The sequence below is a fragment of the Corapipo altera genome, unplaced genomic scaffold, assembly GCF_003945725.1.
Source record: "Corapipo altera isolate COAL_440 unplaced genomic scaffold, ASM394572v1 255, whole genome shotgun sequence".
Classification (NCBI taxonomy): domain Eukaryota; kingdom Metazoa; phylum Chordata; class Aves; order Passeriformes; family Pipridae; genus Corapipo; species Corapipo altera.
In genome coordinates this window covers 317,057-333,032 of record NW_020884929.1, presented here as the reverse complement: position 1 = coordinate 333,032, position 15,976 = coordinate 317,057, and the positions used below count along the sequence as shown (strand labels likewise).

At 41.5% G+C, this 15,976-nt stretch overlaps 1 protein-coding gene across 22 annotated transcripts in view; it reads right to left on the bottom strand.

Annotated features, from left to right (window-relative positions):
- ANK2 (ankyrin 2) overlaps positions 1-15,976 on the bottom strand; it is a 176,670-nt gene that overhangs the window by 108,383 nt on the left and 52,311 nt on the right. For all 22 annotated transcript variants that reach the window (XM_027658927.1, XM_027658928.1, XM_027658949.1 and 19 more), the window contains exon 2: positions 3,205-3,306. In XM_027658927.1, coding sequence (XP_027514728.1) covers positions 3,205-3,306 — 102 coding nt within the window. The remainder of the gene's footprint in view (positions 1-3,204; positions 3,307-15,976) is intronic.

Here is a 15,976-nt window from a genome sequence, read left to right as displayed (position 1 = left end):
AACAAAACAAGAGCCAAAGCCAAGCAGACCTAAATCGGGGCCCTGAAGCTGGAGGACCCCCAAACCACCTAATATTTGAATCCTGTTCTGTTCAAGGCATCAGACTTCACACCCGTTTCTAGGAATGCAGAAGACTTCAGAACAAATGCCAAAATCCAGCAAATTTTTCCTTCCAAGGAAGCGACTCTGTCGCCATGAGAACCAACAGGTCTCCAAGCACAAGATGGAGAAAAGTCACTTTATGTTGCCTTTGGATCATCAATTTTGTTTCAAAAGGGAGCAGGCAGCTGGTGAACCTTTGGACTGGTCATCTGTTGGGGTCTAACTCCTGCTGGAACCTTTGGTTGCCCAAATGCAGAGTGTCAAATCAAAGGTCATTCTGAACACGATGCAGAAGCAAGCTGTTTTCTCTTACTTCTTTACTAGAAAACAACAACCACATCCTAAAAAAACTACATTTGTCACAATAGCTCTAAAGGAATCAGAGATTTCTAATGACTATCAGTTATCCATGCTACAAAATACCGGGAATTAGACTTTTTTTTTTAAGGGACTGTTCTTAAAACAGGGTAATTCTGTTCCCTGATGTTTCTAACTCTCTCCAGAAACAAAGAAACATAACTGATTTATGATTTTCAGAGAAAAAAAAAAGATGGTGCAATTCCATAATAATTGAACTTGTTATGAAGGCAGCATTTAACAAAGCATAATGAAATAATAATTAATTATTAACTATGTATTAGTAATGACTCCCTGTATTCAGTATATCCAGAAACATTAAGCTCTATCAGATTTTGGAAACAGTTACACTGGGAAAAATACTTTGATTCTCCATAAAGACAGATCTCTCTGAAAAAACTTAGGATCTGAGAAACAAACACTGAAACTTGAGAAAGCACCTCCTGGGTGTTCCCTCTGTTCAGGAAAGCTTATTCTTAACATTATGTATGGTTTTTCCAGATGGGATCTCGCCTAAAAATAGCATTATACTGGGGGAAAAAAACAACCTGCATGTAACAAGGTTTCATTTGTGAAAGAGCATTGAGATGGTTCAGTCTGAAAAATAAAACACAGCCCTGCATTCTGCACAGAGTGTGCTGTGTTAACTTCTCCCCACAGACAGCTGGAACACAACCACGTGGACATCCCAGTAAAACCCTGAGGAGGAGGAGGAGAAGGAATAACTGGAAGGCTGCAGAAACAGCTGCCATGGGTTACTCACTATTCCCTAACCTCTAGCAGAGGAGGCTGCTCCTACTCCCAATAAAATTTACAAAACACCAGTGATGCTCAGTCAGTAGAACCTGAGGGTTCTAGTTACCAAAAATCTCCGTCAGGAATTTTCTCTGGCACCAGAATTGGAGTTTGCAAGGAGCTGAAGTGTCTGTTCCTGCACAATGGATGGTGAAGGGTAAGGAATTTGAGTCACTGGTCCTGAGGATGCAGGATGCCCATGTCTCAGTTCATCCCTCATACTTGGGAATTCCCATACAGTAATCAATGTCCTCAGGGAAGCAGACTGGTCACTGCACAGGGACAAGTCTTCCCTGGCAAACAGGGCTCAGACAATCTAAATTAGACATCATTTTTATTCACGGATCTGAAGGGGTTGTTTTAGCATTGTTTGGCTTGTACTGTTTGACAAGAGCTCAAAACACTTCCTACAGCCTAGAGAACTCCTGAGTTACCTTAATTGGAACATCAAGTCACATTACTTACTTAAATCACATTAATATGGGGGTTTTTCCTGTTTTGCACACTAGTCAACCACTTATTTTTTTTCCCCCCATAATAACATCTACGAGTGCTTCATCTATTTCAAACCACTAAAACTCCACAGCCTCTCTCCTGATGTTTACACTCACCTGGCTCTGATCCCACCCACGCAGGGCAAGAGGAGCTTTGCACCAGCTGCAAGTGGGAAGCACTTTCCTCAGGAGACAAATCTGCAGCAACCCCGCTCATATTCCTCTCACAACCAGCAAGAGAATATGAACTGGCTGGAAAAAAAACCCTCATAATGTTCCCAAGTAATTATCATATTAACTGTGCTCTGTCCTGGGGGTGAATCTCTTTGTTAATATTGGTGCTGATAATAAAAATGGAAAATTTGCTGGATCTATTTGAACATAAATCACACTTGAGTTTGATTTACTCTGTCCTGATTGGGTAACTTGAAGTTTGCCAGGTCATGTCCCATATAACTCAGCAAGTTTTTCCTTGACAGCAACGCTTTTAATGGGAACTTTCTCCTAGACAGTAAGAGAAGGATCTTTTTTGTATATTTTCAATAAGCAGCACATGAAAAGCCTCTTATTTTCCTCATCATTAAATTCCTTGGCACTGACAACAGAGCTGCTCTCAGCCCTCTGCCCCAACCTCCATTTGACACATCCCTACTTTAATCACCTGCAGCTTTCTTTCAGCAGGGAAGGTGATGCCTCCAAATATTTTAGATTATTTTGTTTCTTATTCTTCAATTTACTCTTTTTTTCCAAAACAAAGTGGCCACAATTCCGGGCTTTTACTTCTAAAAGGCAAAGCCACCATCCAGTTAGTGGTCATTTTGATTCCCTTTAGCTAAGAGTTAGGGGAAAGCTGGACACCATAAAGCCTGAGCTGTCAAATTCCCCCATCAAAAAACTGCACTGATTTCACCAGAACCTCAAAATACTTTTCAGGACTGATGTAGACATTTATTTGCATATTTATTTTAGGTCACAGTGCTATTAAATTTGATGGTTCCAGTCACTTAAATAAACGTTGCAAATGTAGGTCCCTAAGCTATGAAGCCAAAGTAATTGGATTTATATGACAGACCTACAAAAGAGCCAAGTTAAAACATTCTGTCCCATTACAGTCACATCAGTGATGACACTTTAACAATGTGTTTTTACAGCAGTAATAACTTTCCTGAAAGGAAAGGTAGTTATGTTAAGCAAAAATGTGAGTGCAGATGTTGAACTGGATTTGACCCAGTGACACTCAAAATGTCCCCTTCTACAGGGCTTAAACACAATATATTGAGTATGTAAAAAAAAAAAAACACATTAAACAAGAGACCACTGAAGACCAAGACTAAAAACATGCCTTGAGGTGAATCAAAACACTGGTATGAACTAATCCAGCCTGGAAAAACTAGGTTTTGATGGGGAGGGGTCTCACAACTCACCTTTGCAAACTTCTGTCCTTCAAATATCTTACCTGATTGCAGGTGTTGATGTCTATTCCACTTTTCAGGTATTCCACTACTTTGTCCAGATTGCCAGCTCGGGCAGCTCGGAGGAAGCTTGCATTGCTGTCAGACTGTAAGAAAGAAAAAAAAAATCTCTAATTAGTTCCTGCTTAAAAGAAAGCACAACTTCATCGCTGGTGAAAGGTTCTCACATTTTATGCTGAAGGAGAATAAAACAGTGAAAAGCCCTGACTTTGTGTTACATCTGCATTAATTAACATACTCAAATTAGGCAATAACGGCCCAAAAGAACTGCAGACCTGTTGGAGTGAGCAGAATAGTGCAGTAATTGCTGGAATTCAAAATTTAGCAAGAACCAAAAAAAAAGAAACACCCCACCATAAATCATAGCAACTGATACTGTCAACAAGAAGAAAATAAGTGCACTGACTTGCCAGCCATAGTTTTCTGAGGTGTTATACATACATATATCTGTATATATATATATATACACACATATATGTATGTATATATACATCCTCTATATATAATTTTATATATTTTTATAGATCTCTATATCTGTTATTTTTATATATATATATATATAATTTATATATTTTTAATATATTATTTTTGGATATATATGCTCAGAGTGGGCAGCACTGCACACCAGGCTGAGCCCAGGATCACACTGTAAACCTGCCAAGCCCCAAAGTGCCTGTAATCACCCAGTGAAAAACAAGGTTAAAAAAACCTGGAAAAACACGTTTTCATTTTTCAGCCACGTTGTGGGATGAACTGTTAAACAAGAGAGTGTGAGATGCATCAGCTCTCTTGCCTTTGTCTATGATTATGACATGGAATAACACTGTTTGAACCTCCACACAGGTAAATTGGTTCCTAAGGCACCTGGAGAACGGGAGAAAAACCAAAGTTGTGCAAGAGAAATGACGATTAAACAGCACAGAGACAGCAGCAATGTTCATACTTCAATCAACAGTGTGGGAGTGAGTTGCAAACAGCAGCTCAGTAACTTTGGGAGCCTGTCTGGTGGGGGTGTGATTGGAGAGGAAGAGGTCAGCACGCACACCGTCGGACCAGGACTTGGTGTTCCTCTGGAACGCCTCCGGCCGAGCCTGTTCCTCAACTAATTCCACCTCCCCCCACAAACACTGGGTAGAACCACTCCTTCACTTGGTGAGAATATCCTGAAAGCTCCTGCTTTCCTACTTGTTTCAGTCGCCCAACCCATTCCAGAGGGTTTATTTCGGTCGCTTATCACGCCGCACTCGCTCACTTCCCAAACCCTGGGCCCAATCTATTTTAATCTGCGACAGATGGATGCCAGCAAAACGATTCTCCTTACAACTGAGCTGCATGCCAAGACCAAAATATTCCCTTTTAAATTCCTTTCAGCAAACTTCAGCACATTTTCCACATCTTCTGCTGTTAGGAAATCAGACCTTCTCTCTAAACATGCAACAGGGGTAAGGGGAAGGTAGCGTAGGAATTCACGGTGACAGAACCCTTGGATAGCTCCAGGCCTCAGTCAGGAGCATTTGGATCAGGTTTGGCTCCAGCACGGATCCTGACAGGTACAAGAAGTTCCCTCTGAGGACTGAAAGATGGCTCTTAGCACTGCACCCTGTCCTGGGATGTGCATGGTCCATAAAGACACAAAAATATATTTTTATTTTTAAATGACCTTAGTAAAAGAACTAACCAATATCAAATATTTGAGCACATAAGGGGTAAATCTGGACATTCTGGTTCAGAAAAGCATCTTTGCCCTCAACAGGACATTAAAAATGCTGACATCTCCATTATTGCTGGAAGCTCAGATCACAGCTAAGCCCACATGATTATATTCCATTTGTTTCTGGCTAAGAAGACACGACCAGCCCTTTCTCATTTCCTTGATTCCTAATTTTGTTTACTTCAAAATTAAATTACTGCACTGCACATCACTTCAGGACACTTTCCATACACCTGAATATTGATCACAGTGCAGAGTAAGAACTTCTTGCCTACATGAAGAGTAATCCAACAATTCACCCCTACATTATATACATTCCCATACAAATACCAGGCACTATTTCCATTAAACACTCAAAAATTCAGCAGCGTGTTTTAAAGCTTAAGAGTCCTGGAAGTTGGGAGTACTCAGATCTGTGTTTTCTTTCCTGGTTTGCCAACTCTAATTCTTCAGCAGGTTGTCACTAGTTTGTCCTTTACCCTGTTCTTTAAAGCCTTTAAAAAGCATTTTTGTCAGTACTTCTGCCTCAGCCATTTACACACTTCAGCACATTACAAATTCAAATCCATTTTGACAAAATCCCCTCAGCAGGCAACAGCAGCAGTTTCCTGCAGTCTTACCACACCAGGAAATAATCATTTTGCATCCGTGAGCTTTTCCAATGGATTCAGTAATCTCATGAAACATTTTGTTTCCTTACATGCAGATTTTTAGTTGAGTTCAATGATGTTGTTTCAGTGACAGAGAAACTGTCACCAAACTGTCATTTGAAGATAATTTCTTTACAGGAGATAAAACACAGAGCCAAGGTCCTTTGCACCACATGATACCTATCACATCCCCTCTTCCTAAGCACACACCCCTGAGGGACTTTTTTTAGGAGTTTTACACATGGAAGCTGACGGTGCTGGAAAGCAAACACTCCACCAGAGGGGAAAGGAAAGGTTTACACAAACAAACAAACAAAGCTACAATGTAAAACAAAATCAATATAGCTTTAAGTACACTAAAAGCATGAATACAAATGTGTCTTTACAAGTACCTGGTTGCCAGACATTGTATAAGAATATACAACATGATCAAGTGATTATAGGATTTTTTTAGATGACCAAAAGGCTGCAGATTCAACTTCTTTCTTGCTAATTGCAATGCTGGAATTTAGCCTGAATTCAAAACCTATACCTCAGGGAATCTCAGTAATTAAATCATATAGGAAAATTAGTATTTTAATCAAACAGTCAGAACCCCTTCCCTTCTGGTTCCTCTGCCCTCACTCCAGTTGCCCTTCCTGTCTCCTAAGGTAGTACATCACTGATGGCACACAGCTTGGGCCTGTTCCTCAGAGGCATCTTAGGGAGAAGTGCAAAAATAAACCCTGGAATCATATGCTGCACCAAGCCCAAAGGATTGTCTCCACATACTCAAAAATTTGCTGCTGAAAACCAGTTTGGTGCACAAGAAGGAAAGACTGGGAGTAGGAGGCTTCAGTTTTCAAAGGACAGCTTTCAACGTAACATTTATCCAAACCATCCAAATACTTGTTTGAAATCGTGTCTGTAGAAAAACTATCCCTGCAGATTGGATTTGGGTTTCCCCCCCACCCCAGTAAGTTGAATGACTCCAGTCTGTCCTTAGTTACCAATATCTTTGTGGGAGAACAGAGTCCAGCAACGAGGGCTACTGAACAATTCTCACCCGTTAAATACAGTTTATTAACTGAATGGCAGCAAAAGCAGAATTCAATAATCACATAGTAAGGTTTACACCTTAATTTAACATATTTGGATTGTATGTCTATTAAAATGTGTACCTGAGTAGTAATAACTCTCTCAGACTTCCCTTTCAAGCACTAGGACTCTGGGACAAGCACTCCCAGACTCTGGGATATACTGGTTGGATTTCATGAAGAAAGAAAAGCATTTAGCTACAACTTTTGAACATGTAGTCCCTGATCATGAGGTGAGCAAAACCTGCTTTATATAAATCCAGAAAGTAAAATTCTAAGCAGCTACAAAAATTTTGATGCTCAAGTGAATCCTGTATTATCACTGCAGGTAACACCAGCATTAAGCCACAATGTTAATGCCATTTACAAACTCCAGAGTTTGGAAGCAGTGTTTGTCCAACAGCTGTTCCTATAATTAGCAAAATGCTGACGGCCTGTGAACTCCTCTTCTTCATTAAGAAGCTCTTAATTGACTGGTGGCTCATCGTGTTAATATACCAGGGAATGCCTGGAGTTGCGAATTCAGCAGAAGTGAAGTTGCCTCATCTAAACTCAAGTTTTCATGGCCTTTTAATGTTATTCAGTACTTAAGGGGGGGGAAATGACAGGGCTGTAAACACATCCATTAATTTTCTTTATTCTGTATTTTCTCAAGTGCCAATTTGTGCTCCCTACCCTTGAGACAACCACTAAATTTTGTCCCAGTTGGCTTGGTTATCCTCTGATTTCAGGAACCATCTGTTCCAACCAGCCATCATTTAATTGGGTGCAACTCTAAAAGCAGTGCAGATGAGGTGTTACCATTACCCAGCTCACTTGTCACACAGGTATTTTCGGCCGGCATGGAAGATTCTTCCATTCAGCTCTAAAAGCTGGGAATTCCAAAATAACGCTCTTCCTCATGGAATAGTTTCTAAAAACTTGCCAGTGAGTTTATCAGCGGTTCACATTTTATCTTCTGTACACTAAATTATTTCATTATTGAGCTGAAAGTGCTGTTGATCTCCAAAAAGACAGCAGTGACTCTGAGCAGGCAATGGGGTTTTTTTATTTTTTGGTTTTAATTAAACTCCCAAAGCAGAGTCTGAGCCTGCAGCCCTGATAGACACACCAGAACATGAGCTACATCTTGCACTTGCAATGGCACAGGCTCAGTAATCTCATGCTGATAAATGACTTAAATGAGATAATAACAGCTATAACGGAAACATATTTTCCCAGTCTTTAATGAAATAACATTCATCTCCTGGAATAAAAGAAATACAACAGTGCTTTGCTTTCCTTTCAAAGCCACTTCCTTTGCCCATAAAAACGTATGTTTTGCTCCTATTCATTTACTGGAGGTGATGAAGGAAGACAAGATTAAATCACAGATCTTAAAAGAAATCTCAGTATCTAAATTCCTTTATGAACAACAGGCCCAATTTTCTTATTTCAATGTCAAAGCAAGCATTTTTTTATCACTCAGTTTTTCTCACTCAAGCATTGCAGACCTGATTCATCCTTCTATGTACCTTTGGTTGTATAGAATTTGTTCATAAACTGCTGAATTGAAAAGCCCACAACTCTGAAAGAGCAGCTTTCGCTGAACGAACATCTTGTTCTCGTAATCTCAATCATCATCTTATCCAGGAAAAATTCACAACTGGCCTGATAATAAACTAATATTTGTTAAGAAATGAGAACCACCACCACAGGACCTGCGGGGTGTGAAGAGGAAGTTAAGTTTTCAAGGAGAGGAGATCACTAGTAAGTTAAATATCCTCTGCCAAAATGGATCTAATAGCATCCAGCAATTAATTATTTTTAATCTCAGGGGTCTGTCTCTCTAGGTTGATGATGATGGCTATAAATCAGAAAAATAAAAACCTTCTTTCAAGTGTATATTATGCACCTGAATAATTTACAGTGCTTGGAGTACTTAGGCCAATTAATCACTGAACATCAGGAAGGAGATAGAGAAGTTGGCACCACTTTTATTGGCACTGAGCTGGAGTTGTGGCTGCAGTTGCCCTCACCATATTATTACAGACAGTGTGGGCATGGGTATAAAGGCTATGGATGTTTATACAAATAAAGATTATAAATATACTTACACAAAAAATATTAAGGGTGAAATAGCTATAAGAAGGGAAAAAGCTTTTGTGCTCTACACTGCATATGTCCTAGGACTGAAATAATCAGTTATTTTAAATCAAAACTAGTTTGCATCCATTTAAACACAGAAAATGACTGCCTGACCTGGAAACCTGGGATAGCACTGACTGGATTCCAAAGTGACCCTTTCAGCATGTCCCATGCTCCCCAGAATGAATACTGGACCTGCTAAGGGATGTGTAGGAGCCCGAGATATGCAGTGCCAAAGCAGGTGGGAAGAGTAATATCGTTTGCATTTATTATACATATCAATAAAAGCATTCTGATGTCAGACAAAGAGGCTGCAACCCAAAGGAGATGCGGCACGTAACGAGATTCAAGATGTAGAGCATCCACGAGAAATTAATTTGGAAAGAGCCACTGCAAAAAGGAAGCTCAGAAAATAAAACTAGGCTGAGTGATTTATGATTTATGCACATTATAGATAACAAGTGCATTATAATTCCACCATATTTTCATCAACCTGAACTGAAAGTCCTCTGGCAGCAATCTTAATATTTGCGTGTAACAGTTTTTGTGGTGGTTTCATATCTTACTACAAAGAACGTTCTCAGAAAGCTGCATTTGAAATGTAGAGTTTCTTATGGCTGCTACAACAGTAGCACAACAAACACAGGTGTTTGAGCAACATAAGGAGGAGAAAACTGCCCAGGGAACAGCTTTACCTGAAGACCAGTTCCTGCTCCAAACAGACACAGCTTTATTAATGCTGAGGGACACCTCTAATTCTGACTAATGGAAAAGCCAGGCTTCACCCATTCCATCTGGGTAAAATTCCCAATTACTTCTAAGGGGTGACTTTCATTTTATGCTGGTGGTTACATTTCAACACCTTTGCCTCTTTTGCCAGGTCCTCCTTGGAATTCCAGAGCTTGCAGGACACCAGCCATCCAGCCACTCTTTCCCTTCCCTTGGGAAGGCACAAAACCCTGAGCAGTTTGGTTTTAACCAGGAGAAGAATAAAGGGCTATTTTGGCAAAATACTTTAACTGTGCCTAATTTTTACCCAATCTTTAGGTCTAATTGATCTCAAACTAAACAGATTTAAGGGAAGATTTAAACACGTGCTTAACTGTGCCCCTGACTTTATTAGCAAATACAGTAGCAGCAAAAGAGGAAGAGAAAACTACTGTAAAATCAACCCTTCCCTGAGCCAAGAAGCAAATGCCTTCTGTAAACCCTCTATGATCCTCAGCTGCCTCAGACATCCGTAGGAGTCCTCCCACTCCGTTCATTAACTTGCCATCCTGGCCTGGCTCCTGACTTGGGCTGTGTCAATGAAGGATTTGTGAGAACTGAGGCAAAACTGCATAGTTTTCTAGGAAAAAAAAAAAAATTATAATAAAAGCTTTTTGCCCAGCTACATGTCCCTTCCAAGGGCAGTGTTTGAAATGATGGAAGTTATTTTAATCTATACTGATCTTAAAATATAAAGCGACATCAGTAATGGGGATCTAATCCAGGACAGCACATCAGTACCAGCTGAACTTCAGGCCTGTGTAATCCCTGATGTCCGCCCTGGGCTATTCATGTTCTCAAAAACAAACATTTTGGTACAAATCCCAGCTTGCAAACTATGTGTGTGAGTCTGAATTATCATTGGTGCGAGCCAAAAAAACAGAATCTCAAAAGGGCCTGGAAAACATAACCTGGGTCATTTAAAAAAGAAGAAGAAAACAAACAAAAAAAAAACCACCCAGAAACAAAACAAATGAAAACCCAACCAAACAACAACAACAAAAACCAAACAAACAAAAAAACTCCCCACCAACTTAAAAACAACAAACGAAACCCCAAAGGATTTGAGTTTCAAGAATGAAAGGTTTCAACCAGAAAAATCTTCATGTCTTTTACTAAGATTTTTCAACCACTCTAAAAAAATGGAAATGGGTAATCCTGTTGTTTAATGGGAGTATTTCCTGGGCTGGAATTTGAGTCAGAGTATCATTTGGTCATTTCCTGAAACAGCAAGTATTTGGGATATGTTCAAAAGAGCCACAGGATCAGTCTCAGTTCTCCTACTTGACATTTACTGAAGTCTCTTAAATACTGATATGGAACCAAGATTTTTCCACTGCAGGAATCGCATAATATTCCAGGAAGGGAAAATATTTAGGATCCTCTGGATAGCATATACTGAGATGTTGAGGTGTTAGTAACAACTGTAGAACTTGGCAGGCATCTCAAGGGTTTCCATGGCAAGTTTCCATCACTGATGATGTTCCCAAATAGAGGTAATAATGCTAGAACACCTCTAGAAAGAATTAGGACGCCATTCCAAGCATATCTAGCAGGATAATAACTGGGCTTAACAAAAATCCAGCCTGTAAGTGAAGTTTATGACAGACTGCTGACAGATAATTCTATCACTCTCCATTTTTCATTCCCTACGGTCAAAGTGGCATTTTCCAATAAAAGAAATGTGCAAACACCATCCCCTGCTAGAGAATCAAACTGCTTTGGTCCCCTGAACACCATTAACCGATCGCACATCAATTCCAACTTACTGGTGCCATAAAAAAGAAAAAAATGATTTCATGTTGCTTTGGGATGGACTGAAATAGAGGCAAATAAACGGGCGTTACTGAAACACAGCAGTTTCTAATTCAATGCCAGCAAGACTCATCAACTTACTTGTACAGAAAGGTAAAATGGACACTGAGGGAGTAAACAAAGAATTCTATAAATGAAGAACTCTGCAATCCTGGGCCTAAACCTCTAACAAGTCAGCTCAGGAAGCAGAGAGAGGAACCAGTGTCATGTAACTCCACTTGTATAAAAGCAACAACGACAAAAAATTCCACATTGCCAAACCTGACTGACCAGGGAGGGAAAACTCCTCTGAGTGTTGCAGCAGGAATGATCCTGTCCTGGAAATCAGTCTGTCCTAGGCAGTCTGAAATACCTGGGCCTGAAGCAGCAGATTGCATCTGATTTTAGTTTAGAGGAGATTTGATTAGCAAAGCAGTTTTGCCATCTGAGTTGGCTGAACACCAGTTGAATTGTTCTGAACCTTGTATCCGGTACAGGACTCCTGGAGTCACCATATTCCCTTGATGTGGCAACTCTTTTAATGAGCCAAGACAGGAGCATGGCTGCAGCTACAGAAAAGCAGAGGAAATTTATAATATATATATATATATATATACAATTTCTCCCTTCAGCAGAAAACTTTGACATTTCTAATTTACAGACATCTCTTCCTTTTAACTTTTTTTTGGATGGAACTATAAGTATGGTGAGAGGCTGGGAACCTTTTTAGGGAAATACAGGAATTTTCCTTTGTAATCCACTGAGCACTGTAACATCTGAATCAAGACACACATTCTAAAGAAATGTGGCCAGTCCCTACCAGAGCCATATAAAGCCAAGATCTTGTGATTAAACACATCAAAGGCATTATCAAAGTGCCTGTTCTCTGCCTGCCACGAAAAGCTCTGTAGGCTGAATGAAAAGTATCCAGAAAAAAAGAAGGAAAAAAACTCAAAGATCACATGCTGCTCAGTCCTGCCTCCTTAAAAATCTGACCTTATGCCAAAGGGCAGCTCAGAGACTGAACATGCAGGGAGAACTGTTTCAGAGTTTGCTCCTTTGTGTCACAGGGCACTTCCACAGTTTTAATTTCATGGTTTAGCTCAAAGAGAGTTTTATTTCGGGGGGTTTGGAACTAGGTGATCTTCAGGGTCCCTTCCAACCCAAACCATTCTGTGATTCTATGAAGAGCGTGTCCAGCTGTGCTGTCAGTGAAATCAGCAGTAAAACTGAGGAGAACAATCCAGCCAAGCAAATCTCCTACCAGGAAAGCAAGACAGCATCCCAAGTGCTTTCTAGGACAATGCAAAACTCCCTGAGAGCTGTTGCTGGGAGTGTCTCTGGTCTCTTCCCCTACAAATGCTGGGAGTCAGGTCTCCTACACTTCTACACTGCACTGCAGCAATTCAGGCATGTGCAAAGCACGGCATCGACCTGAGAACAATTTGATTACAGATAAATAGCAGAGAACATAATATTTGGATATACTGACACTGAAGGTTTTCTGATCTTCCTGTTCTGCCAGAAGCTCTGACACTACATCCTTTCATCGCCAATTTTGAATGAGATGATCATTTAACAACTCATTTCCCAAACAGAGAAAGGGGGGAAAAAAAAAGATAAAAAAGGGAGAAGAGGCACTTCAGTTGCCACAGACACAATAAACTTATTCATCTCAACGACTTTCTTCTGGTTTGCAGAGCAAATGCTGACATTATCACCATCAGCATGACCCCCTTGCCTGTGCCTGGTCCCACTCACTGTAACCCTCATCTGCATTAGGATCTGTGGGGCTCTGTCTCAGCTGCAAACACAGAAAGTAATGTCACATACTGGGCAAACAGCAGTTTAAAAATAAGTTTCTGAGTTCAAGTTTGGAGGAGGATCAATACAAGATGATTCCCAGCAGTTGTGTACACCAGGATTACTGCTTGCATCCATTCACTGAAGGGCTCGTTTCACCCACAGTCTTCTCTGTCCACATCCCTAAACCTTTTGGTAGCTGACAGTGCTTTGAAGTGACTGCACAGCTCAGTGACAGTTGCTCTTTAATCACAGTCATGACTGCAAAGCTCCAACAGGGACGTGTCTAGCAGGTCTCTCAGCACTGCAAGCTCTCGAGCGAGGTTCTGAGCAGAGAGATCCTTTTCAAACCCAACATGCACAACCCTTGTTTTTTCACTTCCATCCCTGATTTCTTCAGCCAAGACTTACCAGGGCTTCAGGATCTTTACTTTCTTCACTGTTGAATCCATAGTAGTCAGGGGTTTTATCCAGCTCCTGTATGTTCCCTTGTGCTCTTAGCCCCTTCTCCGAGTGACAAGCCTGGCAAATCGGTGCATTGCCCATATCAGTTCCGCTCGCTCCGGCCAGGGGGATCGTGGCGCCCGGTGCTCCAGAAGGACAGATGAGCAGCCAGGAGGAGGATCCCAGGCCGCAAGTCCCAGGCTCCCTTCCCTGAGAACCCGAAACCCCAGCAACTGCGGGCGGCCCTCGGTGCCCATTTCCAATTCAGGCGCTGCCCGGGCTATTTTTACACCTACCAGGCCAGCTATGCATGTCAATGGTGTGGGGTGGGCTGGGGGCCGGCTCTCCAGCACGCAGCCAGCCTTCCCAGCACTGAAAGCTAAAAGTCCCACCGAGTGGAATGCTCTGCACACACACATGCCTTATTGAGTTACCCAGTTACGTGCCTGTCAACGGGTTTGATTTGTTTCCCCGCCGCGTTCACGCAAAGAGCCGAATTTCAGAACGTCGCTGGAGTTCCAAACCCAAAAACAGGGTTAATTCAATCTATTGGGTACTTACAAACCAAGGGGAAAGGGATGAGCACAGATTTCATGAGCATTTCCCTGTGATTCACATGGTGTTGTTTCAGGTTCACTGTGATGAGCTTGTTTTGGATTGATATGGCCCCTGGGTATGACTTCAGATGAGCTCAACAGTATCCCAAAAGGACAATACCTGATGCTAGATCACTTTTGCTCTTATCTGTGTCATATCTCATCTTTTTCCGGGGTTTCTATTATTGTTTTGGTTTAGGGTTGGTCTTAATTTTTTAGCTAGAGTGGTAACTAAAAAAAAAAAAAAAAAAGCCACAAGCAAAACTCCCATCAAAACTGAGAATATGGACATTTCCTCTAGGTTGGAATTAGTTATCATGACTGCACCCATAAAGATAAAAATAATTTTGAGGACTGCATGTTGAAATCCACCCATTACCCTAGAAGAGGCTCACTGCAGAATTAAAGAACTCCAAAGCAAAAAAAAACAAAAACAAAAGTTGATTCAGAGATAATCAGCAGTTTTTAAATGCTTCAGGACCAGCTGGAGGCAATGGGGACAGAGTACAGGTACCACCAGAGTGCTGCAGAATGCACCACAGTGCACAACAAACCCCTAAGGGGAGATGGGCACACATTTGAAAATTTAAACCCGAAATTCCTCAGAAACAGAGAGATCCTCATGGAATTGCAACAACCAACCAATATTTTTCTCTTTGGGGTTTCAATCCACTGCCTCTGCAGTGACCCACATCAGCGGGCAGCTGTCCATGGCAGCCTATTGACTTCTCCCCAGTTAACCTGCACAGCAGCACCAGTTATGATCCCAGAGACTGAGCTCTCCCCAGCCCCCCTATTAAAGGTTATTGATGGGCACAGGGTTCTCTTCTGTGTTAATTACCAGGAGGGAGATTTAAACTGGTTGATTTAAACATTTTTCCTCACTGAGGGGATGGGAACACCTCAGGCACTGGGATGTGTAATGAGCACGGACACATGCTTGGACAGACACATGCACAAAATAGTTCAATTCCTTGCCATTTTTATCTCTTTTTCCATTTTTGCCAGCAGTTGGCACATGTTTCAGGAAAGCCTATGCAAGGCTCACCTGCCTGTAGTTCCCTGTCATTGATTTCCTTCCACTCTCCCTGTGACAGTAGTAAAGGTGTGTACACACTGCCAGAACTTCTGCATGGACTTATAAAAATAAAAGGATGCAAGAAGGAATCCCACCAGATGCTTGACACGACCAAAGTTCATATAACCGAAGTCCCAACGCAAACTGCAACTAAAAATCTTTGGATATTTCATGTGAAAGGAACTTACTGGAAAACACAGAAGCGAGACGAGGCATCACTCAGGAGGAAAGGGTGAGTAACGTGCATTCCTGGGCAATAATGCCTGCAGAAAGCAACAATCCGTGCAGCCATCAGAGGGAAAGCAATGGAGGAGCTCTCTGCCAGAGCCTTTTCAACAATATTCCTCTTGTTTGTGCAAATGGCTCGAACTCGTGAGGGCAAATTACTCAGAAAGCAGACATGTTCATGTTCTGCCAGACTTTGTTGGGGCATCATATTCCAACAAAGTATATGTCTTATGATGTGGGGTTCAAAGCCTCTGTGGAGGAACAAGCTGCAGTATCTCTGTCACTCCCATGCTCTCTGCTGTGTTATTTGGGCTGCAGAGCCCTCCCAGCAGGCAGCAGTGGGGAAACCAAACACAGAGGCACAGCTGGGAAGCCCAGAGCTCATGGCAAAGCACCTCAGCCCTCCTCTCTGTGTTACACTGCCAAAACTGCTCTGAAGGCTCCTCATGGGGGAGCACAGCTCTTTAAAGTATCTCCTGTG